This window comes from Haliaeetus leucocephalus, unplaced genomic scaffold (genome assembly GCF_000737465.1).
Source record: "Haliaeetus leucocephalus isolate CR32 unplaced genomic scaffold, Haliaeetus_leucocephalus-4.0 Scaffold741, whole genome shotgun sequence".
NCBI classification, from domain to species: domain Eukaryota; kingdom Metazoa; phylum Chordata; class Aves; order Accipitriformes; family Accipitridae; genus Haliaeetus; species Haliaeetus leucocephalus.
The window spans coordinates 2158337-2171105 of NW_010973177.1; the positions used below are offsets into that span (position 1 = coordinate 2158337).

General features: G+C 36.7%; 1 protein-coding gene across 3 annotated transcripts in view; it reads right to left on the reverse strand.

The window, feature by feature from the left end:
• CTNNA2 (catenin (cadherin-associated protein), alpha 2) overlaps positions 1–12769 on the reverse strand; it is a 457589-nt gene that overhangs the window by 403654 nt on the left and 41166 nt on the right. For all 3 annotated transcript variants that reach the window (XM_010580746.1, XM_010580747.1, XM_010580745.1), the window contains exon 2: positions 11501–11696. In XM_010580746.1, coding sequence (XP_010579048.1) covers positions 11501–11696 — 196 coding nt within the window. The remainder of the gene's footprint in view (positions 1–11500; positions 11697–12769) is intronic.

Here is a 12769-nt window from a genome sequence, read left to right on the forward strand (position 1 = left end):
GCTCCGCTCTGGTGAGAGCCCACCTGCAGTACTGCCTCCAGCTCTGGGGTCCTCAGCACAGGAGAGACATGGACCTGCTGGAGCAGGTCCAGAGGAGGGACACAAAAATCATGCGAGGACTGGAACACCTCTGCTATGAGGACAGGCTGAGAGAGTTGGGGTTGTTCAGCCTGGAGAAGAGAAGGACCTTAAAGCAGCCTTCCAGTACTTAGAGGGGACTTAGCAATAAGACAAGGAGTAATGGTTTTAAACTAAAAGAAGGTAGATTCAGACTAGATATAAGCAAGAAATGTTCTACAATGAGGGTGGCGAGGCACTGGCACAGGTTGCCCAGAGAGGTGGTCGATGCCCCATCCCTGGAAACATCCAAGGTCAGGCTGGACAGGGCTCGGAGCAACGTGATTGGATTAAAGATGTCCCTGCTCGTTGCAGGGGGGTTGGACTAGATGACCTTTAAAGGTCCCTTCCAACCCAAACTATTGTATGATGCTTTGTATAGAATTAAAAATGGGCTAAAATAACTTTGTAAGTACCACGTATGATCCTTACATTCAACCAGATGAGGTTGTGTGCAGGAACACAGGACTGGACGGATACCTAGATCATCATGTCTAGTTACTTACTTCCACCTGCAATCATAGCATACAGTCTTCCAGTATTCACCATAAACAGATTTATTCTGCAACTCCCTCACCACCTTCTGCCTCTGTTATTACTTTGTCTGGGTTATTCGAGAACCTCATTCCTCTGACTTTGAAACTTTCTTTTAATTTTAATTTCCCAGCATATAATATTCATGAGGAAATTATACCTATTTCTTTTTTTTTCCCAATGTTATACTATAAATTCAACAAAATTTCTGCCACACCCAGGTATCTCTAAAGGACAGTCCTAAAGCTCAACAGTGATTTTTTTTCTATTAGCTATACAGACTCAGAACAAATAGAAAGAGGGTTTTTCTGCACAGAAAGCATTCTCAGATGTAGAAGCAACAAGGAAGGAGCACAATACAAGACAAATGAGAGGAGAAAATGGAAACTGCTTCAGCCAGTGGGAAATATATTAAGATTAACTGAACTTAATGCAGGCACATGTTTCTGGACAATGATGTCTAGCAAGTTAGCCATAAAATAACAGCATGATCAAAGTAATAAAATAAAGAACAATTTAAAAACATAAGGTCCAAAAGAAACAGGTGGAAGGAAGATAGGACTGATAGATTTTTGTGAAGAAAAACAACATATGTTTCATCAAATACTGTAGAAATCACATAATAATATAAACAGAGGTTATAAACGAAAACAAACAAAAAAAAAGCCAAGCACAGCTCTGAATGTCAAATTTGGAACAATTATGGATGAATGAGATTTGCAAACATCACAAATCAAAATCAGTGGAGAGTCTAGGCTTTTATTTTTAGTAGTTATAAAAATAATTCTAAATTCCATAGGCACTACAGAACGATCTCCTTTTCCGGTTTTCATATATAAACAGCAGCCATAATATCTTGCAGACCTCAAGTTTAAAAAATTATTTGTCTCTGATACAGGGACTAAAACTGAGAGAGAACAAGGCAGCTGGGGATCAGAATACTATAATTTGACACTTCTCAGAGGAAAGCAGCGCATGTTATTTGATTATAACATTTTATATTCCCTCACTCTATAAAGTATTACTCGGAATATTGGCCTTTGTAATATGTGAAAAATGTACTCCAGACAAAGACGTGTTCAAAATGGTAAATGGAAAGACAATAAATTAAAGTCTTTTATATATTGACTAAGCACCTTTTAGGATTTGGATATTAGGAAATGTATTTCAAATTTTCATGCTGTCATTTTTATTACTTACTCATCGACTACCACTTTCTGAAACCATATCCAAAATTAAAGCCTAATCTGTATGGGAGAATGAAGCTTCTTCACAACTGCTTTTAAAGTTGGATGACTGCCATGGAAAATGCAGTCAAAAATAAAGAACACAGAAGGAAACATACTTTAGGCAAGGAGAAGAACTGAGGAGGGTACAAGGAAGACTCCCAGATAAAGTTTATTTCTCCAAAGACTGCTTATATCTTTCTCATTAAATGTGACTGGGTAAGTAGCAGAAATAATCCTGGTAACATGGATCAGAACCCAAGGTTCCCACTTTTTAGGTGAATTACAGCAGTATTTACAATTACATTCTGAACAAAGAAAACCTTGCTTTTATTAATTGAAAAATATATTTTTACCACCTCATTACAACACTTCACCAACAGAATGAAAATTTTTTCTGTAAGTTTGTTAGCAACTTTTTTCTGTGTAATCATTATAAAATCACTCCTGAAGTTTTCCAATTACAGTTTTTGAAAGACTGAAAATTCATCATTCAGCACAGCGAGGGGGGAAGGACTGGAGAGGTGGAGACAACAGGACAGGATAACAGTGGCGGTGCAGAAGGAAACCTGTCTTTCCCTTTGGGTGCAGGTTGGCTTTGTAACACGTCCCATATTGTCCACCAGCTCTTCATTCAAAGCAAAGCGACTGAAGCATAGAGTGATGACCAAATCTCAAGCCCATCTCCTTGACTTTCTCCCTTCAACAGGCTACTTTCCAATTTAAATAGCCAAGACAAAGTCTTTGCACCGCTCCAGATCTCGCCCTGGTTTGCCCTGTCCATCCCTACATTAGACAGCTGGTGAAACTCTTACTACCTTTGCTCTGTTAAAAACTTTCATCACTGGTGATGGAAGTTTTTGAGGGCACCTACACACAGTCATCTGAGGTCACTCTATTGCCAGGCTGGAAGGAACCTCCTTCCAAACACTTTCAATCTGACAGACTAAAATAACTGATTTTCCAGTTCAAAGGGTGAATCAAACTTTTCTTTTTCTTTGTTTTTAATGTTGGATTGAACAAAAAGAAATTCAGTTCAGAATTTCTGCCCAACAAATCAATAATGATTTCAAGCACTCAGCTGCAATCCAGATGATGTTTCACTAGTGTATAAATTAGAACAGCTTCAAAAGGAGAGGCTGAGATGCTCGTCCTATGGTGCTCTATAGCTTCACAGTAACAGTGTTCTTCTGAGGGGTCAGAAACTTCAATTCAAATCTCTGTATTGAATTACGCACAGAGAGGACTTAAATACAGATTTCATGCATGCCGGAAAATCTTATTGCAGAACGTTGTTCATGGTTATCTCAAAACTTAATTGAAAAGGCCGTACATTTAATACTGCTGGGGATTACCGACTGTGGACTAAGCCTACCCAGTTTTGGAATTACTTCTGGAAGACACAACAAGGCAAGATAACTGCCTATGGTGCCTCTTCCAATTTGTAAGACCCTATTTTTATTTATTTATTTATTTTTTAAAAATCCCAGCGAAACTATTTTCCAAGTTTGACCTGATTTAAGAAATTTCATGCATACTAATACTACACTGTGATGGGTGGTGGAGTAAAATATTTACTGAAAAAGATGCCCTAGTTACAATCCCTTGATAGATTTTTTTTTTTTTAAACCATAGTATATTTCTGCAATCCTTTCTCAAATAAAACCTTTCCTAACAGAAATATTGCTTCTAAAAGAACAAGTAGTAATTTTAGGATCTGATTTTAGAATTCAAGTCAAATATTTCTGGAAGAAACACTATTTCTATAACTTTCAATTTGTGAGTATAATTTAATTTTTGACAACTGTCAAAAGTTGACATTCTAAAGCAATTTCATTCTTCCCTGCTATAGAGTCACGATAGTAATAAAATCTTCAAGAAAGACAATATAAATAAATATAGTATGAAAAAGGAAAAATCACCTAATATATTCATTTATATTATTTTTCAATCATATATCACTGTGCTTTTTTAAAATCTGTGTCAAACTGTCATATTTGGGCAATATATCAAACGCCAACTACCCTTTATAACAAACATATCTGGGAGACATAAGTCATAAATTTAAACTAACACAAGCTTAAAAAATATATTGAAAAGTGAATTGAAGACTAGAAAAACTCCAGCCAGGGCTGTAACAGAAATAAATCTATTGAAAATAGTGCAGAGAACAAGCCCAGGCTCTGTCAGCTGGCTTCACCAAGAACCAGGATCATCATCAGTTCAAGACCTCCTCAACTGCCTGGATCATTAAGGACGTGTACAGAAAATCACCTGTATGCATTTCATTTTTCTCTATTTTTAGCTTCTTGATCAAGGATACAGGGTTCATTACGGGATGCAGGGGAAGAACATTTTAGGACTGCACAAGACTTGCAACGTGATGTTTAGAGGAGGAACCGAAGGTGAGTAAAAGGAAGGACTGAGATGATCTGGGGAGGAACAAGCGTGGAAAAATGGAGGCATAAGAGGAGAAGGAGAAGACACTTGGTGCTGTTGGGTTTGTTTCATAGAATCATAGAATGGTTTGGGTTGGAAGGGGTCTTTAAAGGTCATCTAGTCCAACCCCCCTGCAATGGTCAGGGACATCAACTTATCAGGTTGCTCCGAGCCCCGTCCAGCCTGACCTGGAATGTTCCCAGGGATGGGGCATCGACCACCTCTCTGGGCAACCTGTGCCAGGGTTTCACAGAATCATAGAACAGTGAGTGCCAAGTGTCTGATGTGTGTGGTCAGCTGTATATATATGTATATATAAGCTGTATATATGTGTTTGTGTGCATGTGCCTACTGGGAGTATATGCTTAGCCTCATTACTGCTTGGATTCGGGGCCAGGGAGCTGCAGCAGATTCACTGCTGGGTTTGGGAACCCCTGACACTACTTATCTGTTTAACAACTCTTTGAGATTCTGTACAATGTCTCCTTTTTCATCAGAAGCATTTTAAATCATTTTAGAAAAGGAACTTTAATGTCTTTCAGAAACTAAATTCTCTGAGAGCTAAAAGATAATTAATGGATTTGAAAAGGGTCTGAAAGAGCTAGCATTAGAGTATTTGCATGGAATGACATTTAGCATGCCATATTTCTTAGGATGAGCACTGCAAACATGAATAACAATTGAAGTTGCTTCCAAACATAACAAGCAATTCAAAATAGATTATAAATATTTTTGAATAACAAGACAGAGTTTTCAGGCCACAGCTTCAGTGATTTGCTGAATATAAGACCTCACATCTTCACACTTCAAGCTTTCTGTTGGACAGTCATGAGCCATCGGCAAGATGGGCAAAAAGCAACCTGCAGAGTCCCTCATCATAGATACTATTAGCAAAACAGATAATATGCTTATTATACACACAGTTTCTTTCAAAAGTGCAAACCAAGATTCATTCTCCCATTAAGCAGCATTGACCACAAGCCTCACTTTATCTTTCGAAATTAATAGAAAGCCTAGTTTGTCTAAAACAACTGCTTTTCAGTAATTTTTTTCTACACAAACACTTTTTCCTCTATCAAGAACTAGCAAACAGTAACTTCTTTAAGCAAAAAAAAGAAGTTCTCATATACGTCAGTGAAAAGTATTATGAATAAACATAGGAAGAACACACATTTAAGTGAAAAGATCAGATTTTTTCTTTTCTAAAAAAAGATTCCTCTAGCCCCTAACCCAGGTACAAAACAATAGCTTAGGTTATGTAGACAAATTTTAAGTGATAAAATATTAGTATAGGTTTTTTTGTTGTTGTTTTTTTTTAAAGAATCTACTATTCTTCCTTCACACTTGCCAGATTCAAACCCAACATCCTACAGTTTTTTCATTCAACTCAGACTTTGGGAATAATGCTCATCTGGAAAGACTCATAAAAATGCCAAAAAAGCCCTGAAGTAATCAGTGGTAAGTTATTTCAGTAAGAGATACCTTTACATATATTCAATTGCAGATCAACCCTTCATTTTGAATCCTGTCACTGGGACTCAGAGTTGAAAACAGATGCAGAAGTAGACAATACTTCATCATTTGCTTTCTTTATAAAAAGAATTTCCTCCCTTCCCACATCAAGTGATAGTTATATTGTGACAAGTCTTTTAATGGCTTCTAAAGAAACATCCTCATGAAGTAATTCTACTTTCATACACTTTATAAATTAGGAAAAATGCTGAAGAACTAGCAGAGAGACAGAGAGCAAGCCTACATCCATTAGTTGAATGCTTATTAACCAAAGGAACCAAAGTGTGATGTATTCAGCTAAGGTTTTTTCTATATTTTAAATGTAACTTTAAGGGTTACACCCAAACTATTCGAGGAAAGCTTTTAGATACTAATGGGTGCAAACTCTTTTTTTCTTTTTTTTTTTTCTTTTTTTTTTTTTTTTTTTTTTTTAAACAATTCAAAAGGACAGCAGAGAGAGTAGATCGGGTAAGCTCCTGGGAAGTCTGTTGCAGCTGACTCTGCTAAGCAAGTACATCCAAGACAACAGTGTAACATGCTACATAAGATGTTCAGACTCTGGACTTAAATTAAGAGAGGCTTACTAGGAATGCTTTCAGTTTGAGAAAGGAAGGAAATTTAGGGGGAAAAGGGACAGAATGGCTAAAAATAAGCACAATCAGAAGGATGGGCTAACAGAATAGTGTGAAGTAGGTATCCAGGGTCAGAGAAGGATTCAGATAGGAGTGTAAGCTACTGGTAGAGAAAGCAAAGACAACAAACAAGGTATGTTGAATCTTTAAAGTAAAGGGGAAAAAAAGGAGATCAAGAAAAATACATTTGCTTTTTATTTTTTTTCTACTTTACATTACGAAACCATGACTGAACATGAGAGACAAGGAGAAGGACCTTATGTGACTACAGAACAAGGGTATGAGAAGGAGACAGAAGTAAGAAGGGTTAACAGAGAATGGGAGATCTAAAGAGACCATGAGACAGGGGAAATTTCAGACCCTGAATTGCAAAGAAGACAAAATAAGTGTATGACCACATGAAGGTAGCAAAGACAAGGAGAGGGAAACAGAGGAGGAGTATAGAGGAGAGCAGCACAGACTCCTTGGGAAACAGAGATGGCTGCAGTTTTTTAATGCATTTAAAAAAGAAAACTGATTGGATTAGAGGGCAGAAAACAAAAATCTAAAGAGAGTGGAAAAGTTTTAAGGAAGGCAAAATCCAAGCAGGGATTTTCTGCTTCAGTTGGGAAAGTCAAGACCTCCAGGCAGCAAGTCTTAAAGACGTGGGCTAACATGGCTCTGCGAGGACTGGGTTTTAGGAAAGAACTGTTGGTCTAACAAGGTGTAACTGAAAAAAAATTGTACAATCAGGAAAGGTCTCCTAAAATACAAATTGCCAGCTGAACTGGGGTACTGTTTTAAGACCCAAAGAATGATGTGTGTTTGGCTAAGAGCTTGGCAGTCTCTGGGAACACAAACTGAGACAGTTGCAAGTGACAGTGTACATGACGTTACAACTATCAGGACAGAATCTGTCTCTCTCCATGTCATACTGCAGTCACTGAAATCAGAAGAGCTTAAATAGCATTATAAATTATTATAAAAGCAACCAGCATCTCGTGTACGTATATTTTGGAGTTTGCTCCCACCACCTGAGATGTGCAGATTCCCTGCTTTTCTCCACGAGGGAACAGTAAGGAAGATAACCTTTCACAGGGTTTAGTTTAAAACCTTCATTTAGAAAGTTTTAAAAACTAGGTAGCTAAAAGCATTAAAGCATTAAAAATATTACTTTTTAGTATGTTCCATCACAGAGAAGAAAAGTAACCAAGAAAGTTAAAGTCACTTTTGTGTGTCAGATGTTGATACATACTTTCAAGCTTACTAGCAGTCATGGAGTACATGGCTTATATTCTTTTTATACAACGTGGATAAATCTGCATGAACAAAAAATTAAGTCTACCTCAAGTTTACAATGTCTTCAAACACGAAAACCATCAACAGCTATTTTCTGTCCCTTGATTTAAGTATAAATTTCAGACGATGGTGTGAAGTTGTATCTACCCTGCTTGAAAAGCAAAAATTTAAAACACAACAACCAGCTGCTAGACTAAATCATGTTTTTAATGGAAGTTTTAGCTATATACTAGAAAACTTCTAGGAAAATTGTATTAGAATAAGGCAGTCACTGAGCACATACCTACAAGATAGATGTTGCTGAAGTCATTCAATAGATAGAATAAATTTACATAGATATAAGCTATTTCTTTGTCTTGCTTTCCTTGGCACCCTAGACAGTTTTTTAATAAATTTAACAGATCTGAGCCCAATGGACCAGCAGTTCTTTGTAGATTTTTGTGTGAATCACAACCTGAATGTCTCCTCCACAGGGAATTTCCTTCTGTAATGATCAATAAGAGACCAGTTTCATTTAGACACCTATGCTATGAGAACATATGCATCTGTTCCCCTCCTCACAATGTATTTCTTATTTCTGAGTTCTTCTTCACCACCCTGCATTTCTCAAGCTTTGTATTTTGAAGGCTTAGGGTTATTGTAATCAAAACAATATACAAAACTCTCACTCCTCCCAAAACTTCAATATGCAGAAGACTGTCTGCTTTCCCTCGCCTCTAATGTGAGATGACATGAACGACAAACACCAGCATTTCCTAGGTCTCATTTGTCCCCCATCTGGGAGGTCTTTTACACAATTCTAAAAGCAGGGCAATAAATACCCATACAGGAATGTATTCAATGGCATAGCAATTGGATACTTTCACTAAGATGGGTTTGAACTATAAGGCCAAAGTATTCCTATTATGGAATTACTACAGGATACATACATATGCACACATACATACACAGTTATGAGACTTACGCATAAAATATTTACTCCTTTCCATAAAATTGTGTGTGGAAAAAAACAACCCACATTAAAAATCTATCTTCTTACTTTTTTTTTTTTTTTAGAACTCAACTTTGTAAATCAAAACTGTTGATCAGCAGAGTTTTGTACAGCTATCCAAATATAATTTACCCTTCCACATTATTAAAGTAACAAGCATCTTAAAGCTATATATTCTTTGCATTCACATTAATTCCAAAGTATTTTGCAAACGATACAGTACATTCTTTTCGTACCTACCAATGGAAAGCAACTCTCTCCAGGATGAATTTCAACAACTGTCTATAATAGTATATAACAGTATACAGCAATATAGGGCAGGAAATGAGGAGCACATCAGAGCCAGCTGTAACTGCAGGAGACATTTTTTGGTTGACGGTGTAATTATCCGAGCTGGAATTTTGCCAGAAAATCAACTAGCAATACTCTGGCAAAACACAGCCTCAGTTCATTAATCCAGCTCTTTATGTCACTGAGCTAAACATATCATTTCACATTGCACCAAGGCTGGTCTAGTTTATGCGGCTTGTGTGTGCTAATCATGGTGTTTGGTGTCTCCTGCTCTCCTAATTATGAACTCATGTAGTACAGACCCAAAAAAGGTGCTCCACTTTTCTGACAGACTTTTTTCTAGCCTGCAGTGTTGGCAAAAGATGAATGCCTGTATTATTCTGCGTAATGCTGTTTAAGATCTTTTCTCCTCTCTGCTTCCTGCATCGTTTTTTGTTGGTTTTTTTTTTTAATACAGATTAAAAAAAAAAAAGAAGAATAAAAGGCTTATTATCAATTAAAAAGTCAGAAATTCAGTCAAGAAGGAAATCAAAACTCTCCAAAGCAAATCCTCTCAGATACCTCTAGCTTTACAACACAAAGATCTACAAAGAAATCACTGTTGACTAATACAAAGCTCTAATGGTAAAGATAATAAGAAGCTCTGATATCATGCTAATAAACATGGTATATTTGCCTAGATCAGAGAGCGTGAAACAGTTTAGGTTGATGACTCTAACTCAGTAGAAGGCTCCTTGGGAAAAGCTAGCAAAACTGAGTCAGCCTCGCAGCCTCAAAGGGGAAGAGCTATAAATTCAGAGGGAACAAGGGCACTCGCGTCAGTGCTGAAGACATCGTACTAGAATTTGACATAACACAAAAGAAGTAAAGTAAGCAACGGGAAACTGAAGTAGTTGACAAATGAAACTGCATGCCAGAACAACCAGGTATCAGCATCAAAATTCTAAAAAAATAGCCCAAAACCCCAACAACAACAACCCACCCAAAAAAACAAAAAACCCACCCCCAACCCCAAACCACGAGAATACTGGCATAACACTGTACATAGAGTATACAGCAAATACTTGACTTATTCTGATGTACTGGCAGCTGAATATCTAAAAAAACCCAAAACACAGAGGAACAGGAAAACAGTGAAACCAAATATACATACAGTGGATAGGAGGAAGAAATAGCCTAAGGATAGAAGAGACTGGAATATTCACTAATCAGTGTATACGTATACAGGATTTTAACATTGCCTGTTCATGCAATCATTTGAGTCCAATTTTCATGAACTGAAAAAAACACCATTATGAGTGCTGGGGGACTAACTTACTGAAAATAAGTATTTTATACCTAAATGCTTTAGACTCCTTTTGAAATCTCAGTTGGAGATCTGTCACTCTTGTTCTAAAACCTAAGACTGATGATCCTGGCAGATGGTATCTTCAGATTATAGGATTTACAATGGAAAAAAACCGGAAAGGTACTTAATTCTGCTGCAATAAAGATAACTACAATCAAAGTCAATAAAAACGGAAAAGTTTTATTATGGGCATATATTGAAAACATATTTTTCCCCTACCACACATGCAAATTTGAAAGCATCTGATATACACTTTACCTTTTGAAGGAAAATTGTCAGATGAAATCCATGATGTCATGGATATCCACGATATTATTAAAATTTCAAAGCCTTATTTGAAAGCAGTTTTCTTATAATACCTATTTAAACTTGAAATATTAAATTGTGCAAAACCAGGATTATTTCTGACAGTAAAGAAAATGTTATTATCCCACGCCTGAGTCCCATGCCCAACTAGGCAATTTTTTGTAACATTGCGTGTATCAAAACTTGCAGTTTAAACTATGCAGTATGCAAACCAATGTTGACATTTATCTTATTATCACCAACACCCAAGAAAAAAATGTTTTAATATTGATATTACCTGTATCTTTTTAGACATGATAATCTTTGTATATATTTCAAAGTATACTTGAAACCACAAGTAATTCTGTGTTGCTGTACTATTTGGTTGATAATTGTTAGATTGTTCAGAAACGTGTGCACCATAATCCTAAATCTACATTTGCATCCATAGGCTTTAAACCACTGCTCAAATTTATCAAAGTGAAAAATCATGCCATTTTGTTACACAGGAGAATAAAAAGGAAATTGAAACTTAACCAATAAGCTTTGGCACCAGGCAGCATGGCTGCTAAGTAATATTTGAGTTCACTATTTTGTGACAGAACAGCTAAAAGAAAAAAAAAAAAAACCCACACACTTTTTTACCAAAGTTAGAACATTTTTTTTACTCATTGCCATTCAAGAATGTATAGCTATTTTAATACTTATATGCCATATTACAGATGTCCTGTAATACAGGACATAGTTTTAATTACATTATCAGAGCAGCTGATACACTTGTTTCAGAAGAAATCTTGAAAAGCATCAAATAAAGCCGTTACCCCGTTAAGCATTTCGTTCCCCCTACCTTGTTTGCGTACATCCTCTACAGCAGCAACCAATTCCTCCTTGAGATCCTGGCTCTCTTTAGCAATTTGGTCTCCTTTTTCTAAGAAGTTTTGAGTGGCCTGCTCTACTGAAGCAGCCAACACATGAGCCTTCTTAGAGCGCCCTTTCTTTTTGCCAGATGGTCCCTTATTGCTTGTGTTAACAAGCGTTGTTACCTTTGGGAAAGAAAAACAAGTTTTTGTCAGTTTGAACGCGATTCTTCAAGTATTAACAGCACAATAGATGGCCATCTAATTCAATACCCCCGCTATTTTCTTTACCCTTGAAATGATGTAATGGTCACATGTATTGAATAAATAAAATTTAAAGTTAAAATGCAAAGCATGGCGGCACATACCTCAGAAGAGGTTTTTCCTTTTAACCTCAATTTAGTCTGGGCTAAGCAAATCACAGTCAAGCAGTGAAGGAGAAAAAGATAAGAAACAGGTATGGAAGGGCACTGGTGCTAAAGCATCATTTTTGTCACTGTTTTTCATTTAAAAAAAATTAATAAGCCGATAAAATGAAAACCTAACACATGTGGGTCAGAAACCATTCAAAAAGCAATTGCCCCTTGAGATAAATACTGTCAGTTACATTCAAGTGGTGACAGAAACATTGTGGCTGTTTCCCAGACATGAAGGAATGAATAGCTCCTGCTGCAAAGATTATACAGGTTAAAACTATTCAGTTTAGTATTGCTCCAGTATATTTATAACATATTGGCATAAGACAATGGCAGATAGTGAAATGATCTCCCTTTCTCCCCAGTACTGAAAAAGAAAGAAAATCTGCTTCCATGTTTGTAGAATCTCCTAAAGGAATTCTTTATTGAGCTGTCGATAAACTGATTAGAAACTTTAACCACAGAGCTTAACAATACAGCACAGTGCATACCACAGCTTTTTGCTGGACCAAAAAAAATCTGGTATCACTCTACCAGTAAAAGGCTGCCTTTCTGTAAAACAAGAGTACTGAATCAGATATCATCAGGTGTTAAACACATGAAAAAAGAGCCATGGATCCATAACGCTCAGGGATGCAATTCACCCTAACCAGGATACAAACCAGGGCAGCTAAGTGATGTATTGGTGTGCTAACCCAGAAATTCACTGTAAGAAAATAAAAACCTTTGCAATAAAGCCAGTGCACTACAAAGCAAAAGATTTTAAAACAAACTGTAAAAATTCACAGTCATCCCACCCCATTACAAGAAGCATGACAAGGTGGTTGGTACAGCTGTGACTAA